The sequence below is a fragment of the Hyla sarda genome, chromosome 1, assembly GCF_029499605.1.
Source record: "Hyla sarda isolate aHylSar1 chromosome 1, aHylSar1.hap1, whole genome shotgun sequence".
NCBI classification, from domain to species: Eukaryota; Metazoa; Chordata; class Amphibia; order Anura; family Hylidae; genus Hyla; species Hyla sarda.
The window spans coordinates 155,420,711-155,442,501 of NC_079189.1; the positions used below are offsets into that span (position 1 = coordinate 155,420,711).

The 21,791-nt window shown below is 43.3% G+C and overlaps 1 protein-coding gene across 2 annotated transcripts in view; it reads left to right on the forward strand.

Moving 5' to 3' along the window:
- The window catches only part of RNF150 (ring finger protein 150), a 168,500-nt gene extending 149,395 nt beyond the window's left edge, over positions 1 to 19,105 (forward strand). Inside the window, exon 8 of one of the 2 annotated variants that reach the window (XR_008890682.1) lies at positions 16,959 to 17,086. Coding sequence is in view for 1 of the 2 variants with exons in the window: in XM_056562913.1 (XP_056418888.1) it covers positions 16,959 to 17,077 (119 nt within the window). In the remaining variant the exon portion in view is untranslated. Of the gene's footprint in view, positions 1 to 16,958 lie in introns of both variants that reach the window. The other variant, XM_056562913.1, reaches the window with a different exon arrangement.
- Positions 19,106 to 21,791: the final 2,686 nt, after the last annotated feature.

The window sequence follows — 21,791 nt, forward strand, 5'->3', positions numbered from 1 at the left end:
TGTGACGAGGCCGGCTCCTGTGTGCGGCTGCAGGCAGGGGCCGGCCAGAGCAGGTAAAAACTAATTCATGTATACTAAAAACCAGGGTGCCTCCAGCTGTTGTGAAACTACAACTACCAGCATGCCCGGACCGGCAAAGGTTGTCCGGGCATGCTTGTAGTTGTAGTTTCACAACAGCTGGAGGCACCCTGGTTTTTAGTATACAGTTATTAGTAATTCACCTGCCCGGCGCCCGGGACTGTATGTTCCAGGCGTAGGGCAATAAACATAGCCAGTGTGAAGCGAAATGCCTCTGTACTTACCGCTGACTTCCCACTCTCGCCTGCAGCAGCCTCGGGTGTATATTCGCCGTATAAGATGCACCAACTCCCCCCCCCCCCCCCATTTTGGGGAAGAAAAAGTGCGTCTTATACGGCGAAAAATACGGTACACGGTCAGGTTTACAATGAGTTTCCCACTACAAGTTTGAGCCATGGCGGATTTTCCGCAAATCAAACTTGAGCGGGATACTTACTGTTAACCCGCCATGTGCTCAAGCTGTTGTATAACTACAACTCCCAGCATCCCTGACAACAGACAAAGGGCATGCTGGGAGTTGTAGTTATGCAAAAGATGGATGCACACAACTATAACTCCCAGCATGCCCTTCGGCTGTCAGCGCATGCAAGGAGTTATAGTTATGCAACAGCTGAAGCAGTTGCATAACTCATGCGCTGATAGCCGAAGGGAATGCTGGGCGTTATAGTTGTGTGCCTCCAGCTGTTGCATAACTACAACTCTCAGCATGCCCTTCGGCTTTTCGTGCATGCTGGGAGTTGTAGTTATGCAACAGTGGAGACACATTTTTTTGCTTGAAAAAAAAGGGCCTCCAACTGTTGTATAACTACAACTTTCAGCATGCACGGACTGCCAAAGAGCATGCTGGGAGTTGTAGTATGCCTCCAGCTGTTGCATAAACACAACTCCCAGCATGCCTTTTGACTGTGCATGCTGGGAGTTGTAGGTATGCAACAGTTGGAGGCCCTTTTTTTCAAGCAAAAAGTGTGCCTCCAGCTGTTTCATAACTACAGCTCCCAGCATGCACGGACAGCTGAAGGCACACCACTACAACTCCCAGCATGCTCTTTGGCTGCCCATGCATGCTGGGAGTTGTAGTTATACAATAGCTAGAGGGAAAAAGTGCCACCAGCTGTTGCGTAGCTACAACTCCCATCATGCAGGGACAGCCAAAGGGCATGCTGGGAGTTGTAGTTGTGTGCCTCCAGTTGTTGCATGACTACTACTCCCAGCTTGCTCTTTGGCTGTGCATACTGGGAGTTGTACATATTCAACAGCAGGAGGCACACAGCTCTTACTTCCTCCTGCTGCGTCTGTCACCCCACCGCCGGTCTGGGTCCGATGCTACAGGTAGGTGCCCCCACTGCCGCAGGTCACTACCGGACCCCCCTCTCGCCCTCTGGACTGGGGGCAGAGCAGGTGCCATCAGTGACTCCATCCAGCAGGAGCCATGCGGTGCTGTGCGCTAAGTAACTCTTAGCAGCACCGTACATTTACGGTGTGTGTCATTAAGGGGTTAATATACAAGATAACATGTATGTCCATTAGAGTATGTCCATGTTGTAGGATTTATTTACCAGATATGTTTATGAATACACTTATCAATATTAAAATTGCATCAGCAAGAAGGAAAGGTTGTAGAATTATTGAGATAACGTAACAATAAACATGTTATAAATATGATAAAAAAATTTTTTTTAAATGGAAACCAAATATTCAAGACATCTCGATTTATTCAGTATTTAGTGCCACACAGAAATACGTGCACTTACTCACCTTGGCATGCTATCAGTGAGGTTATTAATGGTTGCCTGAGGCAGCTTCCTTTGCAATTGTTGACGAATGATGTCCCAGATGTGCTCAATGGGAGACAAGTCCAGAGACGCTGCAACCCACGGCATCACGTTTAGGCCTCGCAGGCTCCTCACAGTAGTATGAGCAACTTTGTTGCATTGTTGTGTTGAAAAACAGTTCCTGAGACACTTTGGAGAAATGGCCGTACCACTGATTAAATGGAACAACGACTAGTGCAGTCCATCTACCATACATTTTGCCACCCAACACCATTTTGTGAGTAGAACCAGTATGACATTCCCTTTTGTAAAGGCTGTTTTTCAGTCTCCAGCCATCATTTAATCCGAGACAAAAGCTAGACTTATCGCTAATGAGGATAGACCTCCATTCAAGACTTGTTTTGCACTTGCTCTGCACCATAGTTACATAGTTAGTATGGTTGAAAAAAGACATACGTCCATCAAGTCCAACCAGGGAATTGAAGGGAAGGGTGTAAGGGGATAAAGGAAAGGGATTTAGTTTTATAATTCTGCATAAGATTTAATGTTATTTTGTTCCAGGAATGTATCTAACCCTGTTTTAAAGCTGTTAATTGTTCCTGCTGTGACCAGTTCCTGAGGTAGACCGTTCCATATATTCACAGTCCTCACGGTAAAGAAGGCGTGTCGCCCCTTTAGACTAAACCTTTTCTTCTCCAGACGGAGGGAGTGCCCCCTCGTCCTTTGGGGGGGTTTAACCTGGAACAGTTTTTCTCCATATTTTTTGTATGGGCCATTTATATACTTATATACGTTTATCATATCCCCCCTTAAACGTCTCTTCTCAAGACTAAACAATTGTAACTCCTTTAATCGCTCCTCATAGCTAAGATGTTCCATGCCCCATATTAGTTTAGTCGCGCGTCTCTGCACCCTTTCCAACTCCGCAGTGTCCCTTTTATGAACAGGCGACCAAAACTGAACAGCATATTCCAGGTGAGGCCGTACCAATGCTTTATAAAGGGGGAGTATTATGTCCCTGTCCCTTGAGTCCATGCCTTTTTTGATACATGACAATATCCTGCCGGCTTTGGAAGCAGCAGCCTGACATTGCATGCTGTTCTGTAGTCTGTGATCTACAAGTGCACCCAGATCCTTCTCTACCAGTGACTCTGCCAGTTTAATCCCCCCTAAGACATACGATGCATGCAGGTTATTAGTACCCAGATGCATAACTTTACATTTATCCACATTGAACCTCATTTGCCAAGTGGATGCCCAGACACTTAGTCTATCCAAGTCATCTTGTAACTTATGCATGTAACCATGATAGCCTTTGAAACTGGTGGCATGAGGTCAATGGAACACCTGTAGCTGGACATTCTGAATCTTAGCCCATTGTCAAGCAAACACTTTCTGATAGTTTGTGCAGACGCTATTCAATTCCCCAGGCTTGGTCTGTGACATCCAATTCCCAGTCTGATGTTCCGTCCGTGCAGAGGTTCACCCCTCTGCACCTCTTTCTTATTCCAGCTCATCATTGGCCTCCAAATCACTAGGTCACTGGGAGTGATAAACCAAGGTCCACAGTTCAAGGACTCTGTCCCTCTCAGTATGCCAGAAGTGGCAATAACTAGCAGGTTGAAAAACAGAAGGCATCGCACAACCATACTGTGAAGTCTTGATCAGATTTCTGAGGTTTTTTGTTTTGATCTGGTTTTATACTATTGAAGGCCCTCTCACAAGTTACAAATCAGAGGCTAATCCCTGAAACTGTGATAATGTGCAGATATTAGCGACCTCTGCTACTTCCTCGATTTTCATAACCTTATGGCTTGTCCTTCTTGGTGTTGGAATTTCACTGTTGAGGAGTATATATGGTTTTACTTACTGTAAGGTGCGCTTGGGATAAAAGGGTATCCCAGCATTCTGCACATTTATATGAAATAGTATGTACAATGCTTTAATAATAATAATGCAGCATATAATAAAGTGTAGCAGTCATTTCAGAAAACTTTTGTTGTATAGTTATATGGGAGTTTTAATAAATGGAGGCCCATCTTTATTTAAAGATCTTTATTTCCATATATATCATGTGGCAATGTCTTACGCATGGTAAAATCTTCTTCCTTACCATGCCCGGGAGACATCCCATGGTAAAGATATGGGCCCAGATTTATCAAACTGTGTGAGAGAAAAAATCGAGTGAGTTTCCCACAGCAACCAATCACAGCTCAGCTAACTAGCTGAGGTAAAGTGAAAGCTGAGCTGTGATTGGTTGCTGTAGGAAAATCACTCCACTTTTTCTCTCACAAAGTTTGATAAATCTAGGCCATGAACTTTGAAAGGTGAACCCACACCCCTATGTGTTATACAGTATATGGTAAATCAAATGTCAGGTTCCCTTTAAGGGTATGTTCACACTGAGGAATTGGAGAGGAATTTCCACGAGTAATTCTGCTTGCTTTTTTCCTCTCCAATTCATTCAGCAGTGAAATCCCCATAGAGCTGTGCAGAATTTCTGCCTTTCAGTTCACACTGAGGAATTTCCTCAAGCAGAATTCTGATGAGGAAGTCTGTTCCGCTTGAAGAAAGAACATGTTCTTTCTTTCAGGCAGAATCAGCGTCTTACTCCCATAGAGATCAATGTAAAAAAAAAAATTTCAGTCAGAATCATTTCCACGCGGAATTCGCGCGGAATTTCCGCATTAAAAAAATAAATAAAGAGGATAATAAATATATATTATACTCTTCTCCTCCTCCGCTTGAAATTTTCATTTCCGCTTGTGGAATTCCGCTAGAATTCTGCGCCAATTCCGCGCAAAATCTCTTTGAGTTCTTGTGGAAAAGTAACAATATTTTGAGGCAGAAAATTTCCTCAGTGTGAACATACCCTAAGACGGTCTGTCCTCATTAAGGACATATGTCACATTTTTGTATTCATTATATCTTCTCCTGTTACAACACTGTAGAAATGAGACTCTGCTAAAGTAAAGTATTGAGTGCACAGTTTGTATAACAGTATTTAATGTTGCTGTCCCGTCAAAATAACTTAACACGTTAATGTCTAAATCTTGGCTAAAAAAGTGAGTACACACATAAGTGGAAATTTCCAAATTGGGCCTTATTAGCCATTTCCCCTCCCCAGTGTCATGTCACTTGTCAGTGCTACAAGGTCTCTGGTGTAAATGGGGAGTAGGTATCTTAAATTTGGTGTTATCTCTCTTACACTCTCTAATACTGGTCACTGTAGTTCAGGGGTAGGCAACCTTTTGGTAGTGCTGTGCCCAAATTTTTTTTCGAAGTTGCTTGGTGTGCCGGCAACATGGGTGTGGTGGGTGTGGCTTGTGGTGGGTGGTTGTGCGGGTTGGCTTGTCACAAGGTGGGTTTTTTACAGAATTGTCCCTATATATTGTTCTCTCTGCAAGGACCTTACAGTAAGAACAACCATTTTAACTCAGACCTGTGTAATAGAGACCCCAGAATCAATCCGGACCATAATACAGACCACAGAATCACCACCCACCATAATACAGACCCCAGAATCACCACCCACCATAATACACACCCCAGAATCACCACCCACCATAATAGAGACCCTAGAATCACCACCCACCATAATACAGACCCCAGAATCACCACCCACCATAATACAGACCCCAGAATCACCACCCACCCTAATACAGACCCCGTAATCACCACCCACCATAATACATACCCCAGAATCAGACCCCACTATAATAAAGACCCCATAATCACCACCCACTATAATACAGACCCCAGAATCAGACCCCACCATAATACAGACCCCGTAATCACCACCCACCATAATACAGACCCCAGAATCAGACCCCACTATAATAAAGACCCCATAATCACCACCCACTATAATACAGACCCCAGAATCAGACCCCACCATAATACAGACCCCATAATCACCACCCACCATAATACAGACCCCAGAATCACCACCCACCATAATACAGACCCCAGAATCACCACCCACCATAATACAGACCCCAGAATCACCACCCACCATAATACAGACCCCAGAATCACCACCCACCATAATACAGACCCCATAATCACCACCCACCATAATACAGACCCCATAATCACCACCCACCATAATACAGACCCCATAATCACCACCCACCATAATACAGACCCCATAATCACCACCCACCATAATACAGACCCAAGAATCACCCCCCACCATAATACAGAACCCAGAATCACCACCCACCATAATACAGACCCCCAAATCACCACCCACCATAATACAGACCCCAGAATCACCACTGGAAATGAAGAAGGAGTCCAGCACTGCAGTGCTGGACTCCTTCTTCATTTCCAGTATCCGGGGCGCCTGGCCGGGCACCGGTCCGTGCATAGCACGACACGGGAGGTGAGCTGGACTCTCTTCATTTCTTTCCAGAATCACCACCCACCATAATACAGACCCCAGAATCATCACCCACCATAATACAGACCCCATAATCACCACCCACCATAATACAGACCCCAGAATCACCACCCACCATAATACAGACCCCAGAATCACCACCCACCATAATACAGACCCTAGAATCACCCCCCACCATAATACAGAACCCAGAATCACCACCCACCATAATACAGACCCCAGAATCATCACCCACCATAATACAGACCCCATAATCACCACCCACCATAATACAGACCCCATAATCACCACCCACCATAATACAGACCCCAGAATCACCACCCACCATAATACAGACCCTAGAATCACCCCCCACCATAATACAGAACCCAGAATCACCACCCACCATAATACAGACCCCAGAATCACCACCCATCATAATACAGACCCCATAATCAGATCCCACCATAATACAGACCCCATAATCAGATCCCACCATAATACAGACCCCATAATCAGACCCCACTATAATAAAGACCCCCACTATAATACAGATCCCAGAATTAGACCCCACCATAATACAGACCCTACCACAATACAGACCCTCCCCCCTTTACATAATACAGACCCCAGGATCAGACCCCAGTCTTGTTGTGCAATAATATACATTCAGTTACATTAACTGACTCACAATTCACATCTTTTACGGTCAACGTCATTCTCTTTCCTTCTGTTCTCCTTCTGGCTCAGACCACCATGACGACTTCTTACAGCCAAAACCCATCACTGCAGCATCTGCAAGACAAAACATCTTAGTTTCTGCATTTTTCTAGTGTAGTCCCCAGAGGTGCCGAATTCGATGGAGTTTATTCCATTCCAAACAACGTTATAGAGCAAACTACGTTTCAGCGACCTGTCTTTGTCTAGCATGAGAGGCGACGAAACGTAGCCTGCTCTGTATCTCTGTTTGAAATGGAATAAACTACACTGAATTCTGCACTTTATACTTTGGTGAGCTACAATTTTCCTTGGATATAAGTAGGTAGGTAGTTATGCAGGTAGGTAAGTAGATATGGAGGTAAGTTCATAGGTAGGTAGCAAGGTAGGTAAATGGGTAGCTATGTATGTAGGTAGGTAGGTAGGTACCTGGGTAGATAGGTAGGTAGCAAGTAGGTAGTTAGGTAATTAGGTTGCTATGTAGGTAGGTAGCCAGGTGGCTAAGTAGGTTCACCCCTATCATTGTGTAGGTAGCCAGGTAGGGAAGTAGCCAGTTCTCCTTCACATTTAAATCATCATCCTCCTCCCTGTCACCTGCGCCCTCCTCCCCTGCACCCCCTCCTTGTCACCTGCACCCCCTTTCCCCGTCACTTGCACCCCCCCATCATCACTTGCACCCCCCCTTCCCCCATCATCACTTGCCCCCCCCATCCCATCCTCACTTTTACCCCCTTCCCCCTCATCATCACTTGCACCCCTATCATTGTGTAGGTAGCCAGGTAGGGAAGTAGCCAGTTCTCCTTCACATTTAAATCATCATCCCCCTCCCTGCGCCCTCCTCCCCTGCACCCCCCCTCCTTGTCACCTGCACCCCCTTTCCCCCGTCACCACCCATCCTCACTTGCACCCCATAATCATCACTTGCACCCCCCATCCCATCATCACTTGCACCCCCCATCCCCTCATCACTTGCACCCCCCCATCCCCTCATCACTTGCACCCCCCCATCCCATCATCACTTGCAACCCCCCATCCCCTTATCACTTGCACCCCCACATCCCCTCATCACTTGCACCCCCCATCCCCTCATCACTTGCACCCCCCCATCCCCTCATCACTTTCACCCCCCCATCCCCTCATCACTTGCACCCCCCCATCCCATCATCACTTGCACCCCCCATCCCATCATCACTGGCACCTCCCCCCATCCCATCATCACTTGCACCTCCCCCATCCCATCATTACTTGCACCTCCCCCCATCCCATCATCACTTGCACCTCCCCCCATCCCATCATCACTTGCACCCCCCATTCCATCATCACGTGCACCACCCCATTCCATCATCACTTGCACCCCCCCATTCCATCATCACTTGCACCCCCCATCCCATCATCATTTGCACCCCCCCATTCCATCATCACTTGCACCACCCATCCCATCATCACTTGCACCACCCATCCCATCATCATTTGCACCCCCCCCATCCCATCATCACTTGCACCCCCCCCCCCCCATCCCATCATCACTTGCACCCCCCCCCCCCCCCCCATAAAAAAAAAAAGAAGCTTTTACTCACCTATACGCAGGCAGGGATCTCTTCAGCAGCACAGGCTGGCTGCGTTCTTCTCCCACTACAGTGCAGGCGCCGATGAGTGACGTCATCGGCGCCTGCGCTGCGTGAGGGCAGAGGTCACAGGTCTCCTCTCAATGAAGCCGCAGGTCCTAGCTCACACTGAGAGAAGGCTTTAGCTGTGTGTGCGTGTGCGCAAACAGCTTAGAGCGGCGCTCGCTCACCTGGGGATCCGGGACAAGAGTCCTGGATCCCCATTAGCGGAGTGAGCGCATCTCGAGCCGGAGCCCCGTGTGCCACCCAAAAGCAATCTGCGTGCCATGAGTGGCACGCGTGCCAGGGGTTGCCGACCCCTGCTGTAGTTCAACATAGCACCTCATGGCAAAGAACTCTAAGAATCTGAAAAAAAGAATTGTTGCTCTACATATAGATGGCCTAGGCTATAAGAATACTGCCAGGACCCTGAAACTGACGGTGGGCAAGCCCATACAGTGGTTTTATAGAAGAGGTTCCACTCAGAACAGCCCTCACCATGGTCGATCAAAGAAGTTGAGCACACGTCCTAGGCATCTTATCCAGAGGTTATCATTGTTAAATAGACATAGGAAGAAGTAAATAGACATTTAAAACACAAGAATGCCCTCAAACAGTTTGCTGAAGATAAGCAGACTAAGGACATGGATTACTGCAACCATGTCCCGTGGATCTGATGAGACCAAGATAAACTTATTTGGTTCAGAGGGTATCAAGCATGTGTGACGGCAACCAGGTGAGGAGTACAAAGACAAGTGTGTAACAAGGTGGTGGGAGTGTCATGGTCTGGACTGCATGAGTGCTGCTGGCACTGAGGAGCTACAGTTCATTAAGGGAACCATGAATGCCAACATGTACTGTGATATACTGAAGCAGAGCATGATCCCATCCCTTCAGGGACTTGGCCCCAGGCCAATATTCCAACTTAAAAAGGACCCCAAACACTGCTTTAATATGACCATTGCTTTGCTGAAGAAGCTAAGGTTAAAGGTGAAGGACTGGCTAACCATTTCTCCTCTTAAACCCTATTGAGCATCTGTGGGACATCCTCAAATGGAATGTTGGGGAGCGCAAGGTTTCTAACATCCACCAGCTCATTGATGTTGTCATTAAAGGAGTACTCTAGTGCAGAGTATTCCTGCTCCGTCCTGCCCAGGCTGCAAAATAAATGAAAATGAACCATCACTCACCTCCCTGGGTTCCCGCGGAGCGCCACTACAGCTGATCGGTCCTCCGGTCCATCCTCTTCATACTTCCAGGTGTAACGAAGCGTCACATGGCGCTCAGCCTATAGCCGGCCGAGGCAGAACATAGCGGCGGCCGGCAATAGGCTGAGCGCCATGTGACGCTTCGTTACACCCGGAAGTATGAAGGAGATGGACCGGAGGACCGATCAGCTTTAGTGGCGCTCCGCGGGAACCCAGGGAGGTGAGTGATGGTTCATTTTCATTTATTTTGCAGCCCGGGCAGGACGGAGCAGGAATACTCTGCACTAGAGTACTCCTTTTAAGAAGTGGAAGAGGAGCTCTGGTGAACTCCAAGAGGCAGTGCTGGAAGATAATGGTGGCCACACAAAATATTGACACTTTGGGCCAATCTGGACATTTCCACTTCAGGGTGTATTCATTTTTATTGCCAAGATAAAGACCTAAATGGCTGTGTGTTGCGATATTTGAGGGGACAGCAACATTAAAGGACATCTGCAGCGGTACAAACACTTATCCTCTATCCTCAAGATAGGGGATAAGTGTTTGATCGCGGGAGGTCCGAACGCTGGGGCCCCCAGCGATCTCCTGTACGGGGCCGTGGTTCTCCCGTGCAGGGGGCGTGCCAGCCGCAGCATGATGTTGCGGCCGGCACGCCTCCTCCATACATCTCTACATAGAACTGTATGGGGACGGGGAGGAGACGGGGCGTCACCTTCGACCTCTAGGTTGACGCTACGTCACCATGAGTGCTAATGCCGGCGCCCCATTAGGGAGATCGAGCGGTCGGACCCCCGAGATCAAACACTTATCCCCTATCCTGTGGATAGGGGATATGTGTAATTCCGCTGCCGTTGTCCTTTAACCCCCTAAGGTTGCAGGCATTTGACATTCTTACAATTCAGGTTTTTTTTCTCTTTGCCTTCTAATAGCCATAACACTTTTTACATTTTCCACCTACTGACCCATATGAGGGCTTGTTTTTTGCACCACGAGTTATACTTTAGATTTGTTGGTAATATGAGTGATGTAATTACACAGTGAAACCAAAAAACTTAATACCTTAATTTATCATAAATTAATAATTTATATAGGTTTGATTTTGTTTTACTTCTTTTAAAAAATTATAACTTTTTGTATGAAAATGAATATGCTCAAAATTGTCCTCTTCTGACCCCTATAACTCCTTTATTTATCCATTTACAGGGATTTATGACCAATTTTTATAAAAAATTTTCATGTATATGAATTGAGCAAAAATACCCAATTCTGGACTTTGGTATTTTTTTTATGTATACATTGACCATGTGATTGAATTAACTTTTATTAAGGCATTTACATACGCAGTGATCATACCACATATGTTTATTTTCTGTTTACATTATTTTATTCAAAAAATGAGAAATAGGTGAAATAAACTTTTATTAGGGAAGATTATTCATGTTTTGTAACAGTAAGGGGTTAAACACTTTTATACAGGCTGTGCACTCACTACTTTACGTTGAAGCACAGTGTCATTTCTTCAGTGTTGGCAGATGTAATAAAATATTTACAAAGAATTGAGGAGTGTAATCACTTATGTGAGATATTGTATTTATTCTGGTACATGGCACATAATAAATTTGTCATATCCTCTAATTGGATGCACAAGGAAATTGTCCATCATGAGCAAAAAAATATCCTATTGTACAAATTGTTTAGACCATCTTTATTATAGTCTTCTTTTATCTAGGACAAAAATTAAAGACCATTATCATTCAGTGATCGCTCAATTCTGTGTCTTAAAGGGAACCTGCCAGGTCCCTTGGGCCTCACACACCGGCCCATTGACTTAACAGCGTTCCAAGGCTGTTCTCAGTCCTCTGCAGTGCCACAGAGAACTGAAAACAAAGCTTGCCTCACCCTCTGCTGCAAAGACAGTGTCGATTGACAGCCTGAGTGCAGGAAGAAACCATCACTCTAAAAACAACCTTCCAGGTCCCTGGGCTTGTGTATGAGGCCCCAGTGACCTGAAAGGTTCCCATTAAATTTAGACACAATACTGACATGTCCCCTTTTCAGACAGAAATTTACAACAGTCTAGTGTGTTACAAGAAAGCATTCTTTCTGGCAAAAGCTTTTGACACATTTTCCTGAAATGCAATAAGCCTTCTGCTGGGAAATATGCACCATGTATTGCAGACATTGCTGCAGATCTACAGTACTACACAGCAACATCTGCAAAACACAACTATTAAAGGAATTTTTTTTATTTGATTATGCTACAGGGGCTGTAAAGTTAGTGTAGTTCATAATATAGTGTCTGTACCTGTGTGTGATGGTTTTCTCACAATTCTTCTGTGATTTTCACTCCGATATTTATTTTTAACAGCATACAAAATGACTGTTGTCTCAGATTTTTCCCAGGTTGCAATGCGGCCGACTCACTAGTCAGCTGATGACAGGGAGCCTGTCTGCTTCAACGGGTGGAGGGATCAATCTGCAACTAATGCAACAGCTGTAGGCACCCTGATTGAAAACCACAGGTCTTTTGAATGGATGCAGCTCATTTATGTTGCAATGGGTGGGGTGGCTGATGTGTGGGAGGGTGGAAATGTAATTATGGGATTTTTAGGAAAAAGAAGAAAACTCAAAAAGGAAATGCCAGTTCACAAAAAGATAGCCACAGTATTATGGTAATCTCACAACATAGCCATTTAGCCCCAAGACAAGCGCAGATCCTTCTTAAGCATGTCCATTACTGTCTGCCAGGTATGTACTAAAATCACCTTATGGGGGATAACCTCTTTAATATTTCAGAATGACATGCTCTGGATTGAATGCATTGCCGGTCAGTTTTCATGCTGAATATTTTTGCGAGTGGAAAAGAATTGTTAACCATTATATTATCACACATGTCTAATTCTGATACAGTACAGAAACATTTCCATATGAATATTAAAGGAGTTATCCAGAAATATAAAAACATAGCTAATTTCTTTAAAAAAAATAAAAAAAAAACTTCAGTGGAACTGAGCTGCAGAACCACACCCAAAGAAATTAGCTCTTTTTTTCTATTCCTGGATAACCCCTTTAACTAATGTATTGCCATATGCATTATCACTGCTCTTTAGTGTGTGTGGGCAGTATAAAAAAGTTTATTGTTCACAGCTCTCTACAGGGAGATTATACTGTACAATTTTCTAACGTATGGAACACTTGCAAGAATAGACTATGACAAGTGCGGATTAGAGATGAGCTTTATATACACGTCCGAAGTCTTCACACACTGGGGTGCCTAAAATCTGCTGTAACAGGACAGTTATGTAGAATGTGAAATGTTACTGTAACACTCCTGAAACTCAGTGGTGCTATTCTAGTAATAAATACATTACTCTTTATAGAAGTTCTAAATCAGTTCTCGTCATTTTAATATTTACACGTGTTGATCTGGATAAGAAAAAAAGAAATCGTAAAGTAAAAGTATTCACTATCTAACGCAATAAAACTAATGGCAGACACTTCCTTAAAGGGGTACTCCACTGCCCCAGCATTCTGAACATTTTGTTCCAAACGCTGGGTGCGGGCTGCGGGGGTCGTGAAGTCACGACCACGCCCCTTGTGATGTCACGACCATGCCCCCTCAATGCAAGTCTATTGGAGGTGTCATGGCAGTCTCCACTCCCTCCCGTAGACTTGCATTGAGGGGGCATGGCCATGACATCAAAGCCCGCACCCAGTGCCCCTTTAATACATTTAGGAAAAAGAACATAACTAGTGCTGGCCATTCACTCCTGACCCACCCAATAAAGAGAGAAAAGATATGTTGCCAAGTCTAGCAGCCATAGTGTCAGGGGAACATAACAACCTGTTGAAATTCAATGTCCAATCCTTCATTGTTCTTATACACATTGTCACCAATAAAAGGATTGGGGGGCACTATGGCCCAATGTTTATGGACATTTCTATAAATTGGGGGGAAAGAGATCTTATTTGTGAGGCTGATTTTAGGTGAAAATGCTTTTCAACCGATGCAAATCTTAGTCATGTATCCCACTTGAGCACAGTTATGCTAAATATGTACTTGTTGTTCTTTCCATTTGACTCCTACACGCACATCTGTCTTGCATCTGTCTCCAGTCTCCTCTCTGATTTATATGTGGCATATGTCTGAAAAGGGGCTCCTTACAATATGTTAACATAATAGTTGTTTTTAGACAGTGAACATATTGCCCTATGAACATGTACTTCATACTATAGGGATTATTTAGGAAGTAAAAGAATACAAAGAGGTATTTAAAAGCTATAGCAGAGTGCATTCAGATGTCCGTTTAGAAAAGTTTTTCTGTTCTAATAAAAATTTGTGAAAACCTGCCATTGAAATAAATGGGAATCATTACTCTTAGCAGTAAAGCTGGTACATACACAGGTAATAGCTGTTGGCCAACAGATAGTTCAGTCTCCTCTGCCACCATCCCATACACATGCATTTCCAGCTGCCATGGCATCCCAGCAGTGAAAAAAAATACCCAGTATGATCAGTGGCATAACTATAATTTGATGTCCCTCATTGGCGCCTGCACTGTGGGGAAAGAAAGAAGAAACCAGGCTGTACTGTGATAAAGGATTGCTGTGGTGGGGCTTGCTACCTACCTGCTACCTATCTACATAGCTACCTATCTTGCTACCAACTTCCTACCTAGCTTCCTGGCTACCTACCTACCTACATAGCTAGCTGGCTACCCACATAGAAAGCTAACTGACAGCTACCTGACTACCGACTACATAGCTACTTACTTACATACCTAGCTACCTACCTATCAACATAGTTACTTACCTGGATACCTACCTACTTAGCTACCTACCTACTTATCTACCTAGCTACTTGACTACCATCCTACCAGCATAGCTACCTACCTACCTAACTAACTACCTAGCTATATAGCTACTTGCCTAGGTGCCTACCTACTGACAAAGCTACCTCCTGAGATTAACTTTTGCCTGGAAGAAGGTCATGGACACACCCATGCAGGAGGGGGTGCTAATGCAGCACCTCATCGGGGTACTAGGTACAACTCAGAGTGAGTATGATTAGTTGAATTCTCCCAGCTTGTTAACACTGTTCCCTTAGAGATGATCAACAAAGGAAAATGCTGTGCATCCATATTGTGCAATCAGCCATCAGCCTCACCAAGGTAACTATTAACCCTTTTCTTTCCTGGCTTGCTCAGTGAAAGCAAACATGTTACAGAAATGGCCCATTTTCCTAGCATTGTCTACAGAGTTCAGAATGCAGATGTAGTGTAGGGCAGCTTGTGACTTGGAATGTGGTATCATTGAGAGTGACAGGAAAACCGATATGTTTAGCTAAAATTGTTAAATTACGACAGCTCTGTTATATCTGTGACTGTATATAGATGCTTTTTATAACATGCTCTACACCTACATCACATTCATCATGTGACTGAATAGTCCCTTAAAGTGTAGCTTTCATCAAAATTATTCATTTTCTTTATTTAAAAAAATCAAAATGATTTGAAGACTTTTTTGTCATTTATTTAAATTAGCCTATTCTGGCCCCTTCATTGAGAAAACTCATGCTAAATAGGCACCCTTGTCAATTCTGAACAGGCGATTGGATGCTGCGCCTGTACACAGTAGCTATGTATGGGCAGTTCCCAATACCAGATGCGGTAACCAGTGCCAGAAAAAGAGGTATCTGGTAAAGCTATTGGGAATAGGCAATAGATAATACAGTGGAGGGGTGGCTGTGTCATCCCTTGCTGCCTGTACTCAGCTGACCACGGGCAGTAGCAGGCTGTTCCCATGTTATCTTGTGTTATCTAATAGCTTTACCAGATGCCATACTGAATGCTTTCTATCTCTGGCAACACCTACGGCCTCTGGTATTGCTATTTAGAGATACACTGCATAGATAACAGAAGAGACAATGCAGCTATGCTATTGCCCATGCACAGCTATTGTGCTCGGGTGCAGCGTCACAACATCTGTTTAAGATGGGAGGGGCTTCTGTTTAGCTGCCGTTACAAAAAGTTTTAAAGTTGCTTATACACTTACAAAAAATATAATATCTTTGACTGACCTTTACACTTGAATGAATGTAGTAGCCACATTTCTTCTATTTATACATGAACTTGACTCCAATGCTTTCCTGGTCACATTTTTACTTTGTGAACTAATGGAACTGATATTAAAACTATGAGTATTGTGCAATAATGACTGTTTCCATGACAAAGTTAGCTTAGATAATGCATTACCTAGATCTTTTTACAAATTAAAACCATGTTCTCTTTTTTGTAATTTTTTTTTCTTTATTTTGTTTTCTGTGTATGATTATGGGAATGGCCATCTTGTTTTAAGCTGCTGTTCTTTTTACAGCATTTCGAAAGTATGCTTTACATCAGCCATATGAGCATTGAAAACTGTAGACTGGAGCTGATCCTATTGCCTTTTATGGTAGAGTGTTCTAGACGTGCACTGTGACCTTTGCAGAGGGTAGGGAGAAGAGGAGTTGTGACCATTTCCTATTGTCAGTGGTTTATCGAGCGTTACCTTTCATTGTAATCTTGTCTGTGATGATAAATGGGATGATTGCTGAAAAGCAGCCGCAAGCAGGATTGAGAAGGCCAAGGAGCCATTAACCAAGACGGAAAAACCCCTTTACCATATATCTAGAATGGACCTCTGTAAATCAGGGCATCCATATTACGCTCCAATAAGATGGGAGACCCCCCTTCTCTACCAATAGGCCCTGTAGAGAAAGATTATGGTTAATGCATATTTTTTACATTTACTTAGCCTTCAAAAATCTGTTATAAGCCACAACAATACAATTTACAGTGAATTATGAAGAGCAGAAATGCACCAATTTAATTGTGAGTGTATTTAGCGGCATCATTGTAAGTGTTGTCGGAATTACATTAAGGTGTAGTGACTAACATGCTGAAACTTTAGTAAAACAGGAGTTCAATTGCATTACACCTTTCATTACGTTCTGCTCTGTGCCTGAACATTCGAGAAATGCTCTATATTCAAGGTAGAAGCTGCACCAAGATTGCAGAATTTACATGTCTGTAATATGTTATGTAGTTTATCCTGATTCTCTGATACAGTTTCAGGTATTTGTAAGGAATATTCTATGTTTTATTACTTTATATGTAAGTTATCCTCCATTAACAAGACTGTTTCCTTCCTGTAGGTGAACAAGAGCCAGCAATCAGCAGTGACTCTGATATATCGCTAATCATGGCGGTAGACGTTGGACTATCAGATGTGGATCTTTCCACTGACCAGGACTGTGAGGAGGTGAAGTCATGAGCAGGTCTGTTGCTGGGTTCCATAGGAAAGATATAGAAGGTATAAAGCAGTCAGCTGTCCTGGAGTTTGGACTGTTCCGATAAGTAAAAAAAAAAAAAACACTCACCATCACCATAAATCTCCAGTGCACTCCATTATGGGATGAACATGAAAAAGCAATAGCGCCAGATGCCTGCTGTTTCAGCACTGTTTCTTACCTGCAGGATTTTAAGTTGTGCTGACATGGGAGCTGTGGCCTCCCTCATATGGTCACAAGACATCAGTCTGCAGGCTTCCCTAATGTGAACAGTAGACCTGGACCTAAAGTGAAATATTTGATGCTGGTTTTAAAAAGAGAGAAGAACTTTACAATCCCTTTTTTTTTGTTGTTTACCCAGTTTTAATCATTGTATCCAATCACCAATATCTTGGTCATGATAGAAAATGCTTTTGTATTTTTTTTTTTACATTTATGGCTTCTCTGCCAAGTCAACATGAAGAGATTGTTATGGTCATGAATGAATGCGCCCCGCTCTTATCAGAAGAAAGCTATGATTACCGGATGGGCTCCCGTCCCAGAAGCACTTGAGAAGAAAATGTCTTTAGAGGGCCTGTGCCACTTGCATGTGATCTGGCATTTCTCATGAACTGTACAAAGAATGTTGGGTACTAAAATAACAATCTGTTACTCCGAGTCATTGAAGAGGCTCAGACGTGTGAATTAAGAGGCATTATGTTATTGCACCATCAATTTTGCATCTATACCTTAACAATGTAGGTCAAAGTGTTTGACACCGTGCAAATAGATTTTTTTTTTTTTATTAACTCCCACTTATTTATTGTGGGGAACCTGTCCTTTTGACTCTTAATGGAAATGTATGCAGTATTGTGCTTACACTACAGAGTAGCATATGTTTTTCAAGAATAAATATATATTTTTTCAAAAGAGAATATAAATACTAGTGGGTGAGTTGAAAAAACAAAACAAAAAAAACAATGGTAGTTCGGTGCTCTGATGTTGTGTAAGATATCATACTTGTTCATGACATTCCATTATGCCATTATCTAGGAATTCAATATATTGACCCAGGATGCAAAGTCAGTTTTGCATAAGATTGAATGTATTGCCATCGGCTACAATGAACTGTCGAATAGAATAGGGTCCTGTTCATAGTCTGGAAACAAGGATTTTCCGAAAACCACAGGAAAGTAGTTAATGTTTCTTAACATGAATATTGGTACATATAGTATAAAGGAATATGGTGAAAGCCAAAAATTATGATATTGTGAAGCGGTTTTTGTAAAAATTTTAAATGTTCATACATCAGGTGAAGAGGGTTAGCGGGTTGGCATGTGAAAAGGAAGGGATGGAGAATATCTTATAGGGACTTTTAGTTAAGACATACAGCTAAATTCATACAATGCAACAAAGTCCACAAGAAGTATACAGTCGGCACTGCCTAACTTCCTCTACACCACCATAAGGCTTGCTAGTGCTCAGTTTTTTACTTGCTCCTACCCGGTGCTCAGTGGTGAAGAGACGTAGCTTCAGAAATCATACCTTGCACAGAAGAAAACCACGGCACTCGATACGGATGCAATCAAGATTATTTATTCCCGCTTGAGGTATACAGACATGTCGGGAGGGAGAGAAGAGACGGGACGACGTCTGTTTCGCAGATCACTCTGCTTCTGCCGGTCCCTACCTACGTTGTCCAATTCGCAGATCACTCTGCTTCTGCCGGTCCCTACCTACGACGTCCGTTTCGCAGATCACTCTAATTCTGCCGGTCCCTACCTACGACGTCCGTTTCGAAGATCACTCTGCTTCTGCCGGTCCCTACCTACGTTGTCCAATTCGCAGATCCCTCTGCTTCTGCCGGTCCCTACCTATGACGTCCGTTTCGCAGATCACTCTAATTCTGCCGGTCCCTACCTACGACGTCCGTTTCGCAGATCACTCTGCTTCTGCCGGTCCCTACCTACGGTAGGGACCGGCAGAAGCAGAGTGATCTGCGAAACGGACGCCGTCCCGTCTCTTCTCCCCCTCCCGACATGTCTGTATACCTCAAGTGGGAATAAATAATCTTGATTGCATCCGGATCGAGTGCCGTAGTTTTCTTCTGTGCAAGGTATAAATTCATACAATGCTGATGAGATGTGTACAATGCAGAGAAGTTTGTATGTCTTACGTTTGTCTCTCTTTAAGGGAGATCAAATTTTGTGCTTCCATGGCGCAGATATGATTTTTGAAGCTTATATCCGCTGGAGTTGTATTTGTGCACGGACACTATTTAATCCTATGACATAAACGGAGTCACCCAGTTGCTTAGTTTGGGTAATTTTCTGACCATATCTGACTTCTCGCTCAGATTGAAAAACGCGGCAAATGTTTTTCAGTTCCAGCCAAAAATAGGATGCAGTCAGAAAATGACCCAACTGGAGTTACTAGGTGACTCTGTTCAGGCCATTGGATTGAATAGAGTCTGTGCTGATCCGAACACAGATATGTTGGCAGACGATTCTGAGCTTCTTCTGACAGATCTGTGTCTCAGAAGCACAAAACGGGATGTACATGCGCCCTTATGGTTTTCTGCCACATTAATACCCACATTAATACTTGGCTCATACTGATCAGCTGTGTTGTTATATTACCAGGAGGATAAAGTAATATAACAGATGAAGTTTTGCCACCCTATACATTTCTTTGTATCTTGGTAGACCTTTTCCTAATGTGGCCCACATGTAAATATCAAACACTGCTGAAATCAGTCTCTTTAATATGTAGCTGCACTACCACAGATCTTCTTAGAGATGCCCCCTTGTAAATCTAAACGTCCACCATTACCAGTTAGCTGATCATTCCCACAGAGCTGCAGTGTTTTGCTTCTTTTCCCTGTAGACATCCATCAAGGAAATAAATCATTGATCTCTATATGGAAAATCAATAAAGCTTCTGCTGCACCAACCGGTTTGTCAGAAATCTAAAATGCAAATTTAAAGGGGTACTCCAGTGAATCAACTGGTGCCAGAACGTTAAACAGATTTGTAAATTGCTTCTATTTAAAAATCTTAACCCTTCCAATACTTATAAGCTGCTGTATACTCCACAAGAAGTTATTTTCTTTTTAAATGTATTTTCTGTCAGAACACAGTGCTCTCTGCTGACACCTCTGTCCGTGTTAACTGTCCAGAGCAGGATAGGTTTGCTATGGGGATTTGCTCCGGCTCTTGACAGTTCCTGAGAAAGACAGAGGTGTCAGCAGAGAGCACTGTGGTCAGACAGAAAAGAAATTTAAAAAGAAAAGAACTTCCTCTGGAGCATACAGCTGCTGATACGTACTGTAAGGATTAATATTTTTAAATAGAAGTCATTTACAAATCTGTTTAATGTTCTGGCACCAGTTTATTTAAAAAAAATATATAATTTTTCACCGGAGTACCCCTTTAAGAACCCTGGGAGTCACTTTTGTGCTTTCTTGCTTTTGCATTGAACTTGTGCGTAATATTTTCAGGTTTACCATTTAAAGTCAACAAATTTTAAACCAACAGAATATAGGTTCAGGGAAATTGAACATTTTGCCAATGGTGCCATTTTGACAGGAGTGCATGACTTTTCTCTGAACAGCTGTTAGTTAAAGACATTTGAGTAGGTCTAGTGCTGCTTCAGTATTTGGAGAAATACTGTGGCCTGTTGTAGGATGCAAGCTGGGTTCCAGATAACTCTACTAAGGACTCTACTTTTTTTATTTGCCTGTTACAAGCACCGTTTGACCCATCAGCATTCTTTTTGTGAGCCGATGCACACTACATGATGGGTAAATGATTATCTATGTGATCCTTTGGTACCTAGACTGTTCACCTTATGTTGCATCACATGCCCTGTATAGATGTGCTGCTGACCAACTAGCATTTTTAGTATACAATCTGATTGGGTAACAAATTAATATATTTGAATACTAATGATAGGTGTGTTTACATACCAATGAACAGCTGAAGAAATGTTCATACAAACATCATTTCTGGATCTTCAGCCACTATAAAAGGGCATTTAAACCCTTTCGAATACAAAACCCATAGACCTGTACTGGTCCATGTTTCCCCAGCTTGGACAATGACTGGTCGTCCCCTTGTTAGTTCCTGCTTTGTGCCATTTGTGGTCCTCTATGCATTGGAGAATAACTACCTGTGAGCACATCCATTGTGTAGACAGCGGGGTCACTATTCTAGGAAGTCATTGATGGCTCCGGAGATGAATTTGCAGAAGAAAATATTTGAGTTGGAAATATATAGTGGTTTCATTTTATCATTGTAATTACAGTAAATCTAAACTGTTTCAAATTCAAACTTGAAACCTGATCTGAACCAGAATTATGTTGTGCGAAGAAAAAAAACAACAATGTGTTTGGAAAGTTATTTTTAGATAAGGCATTTTTTTACAAGTAACGTCAATAGCCACAGCAGTCGGCGCTACCAGGGCGTTTCAACCAGGACGTTCCCGCGTTACATACATGCACCAATAACTTTCAGGGATACCACCGGGAGGCTTGGAGGCACAAACGGGGTGCTCAGTCCTCCGCAAAATGTATAGATAAACAAGTTGTAGATGAAATATGAAAAGTGTCTGATGAAACACCAACCTGGTGTGAAAAATCCGCTGTCACTACAGCTCTGCTTGTGGCGTCCTATGTTGGTCCCGCTGCATTGTACTGCACGAAGATCAATAAATCTACAT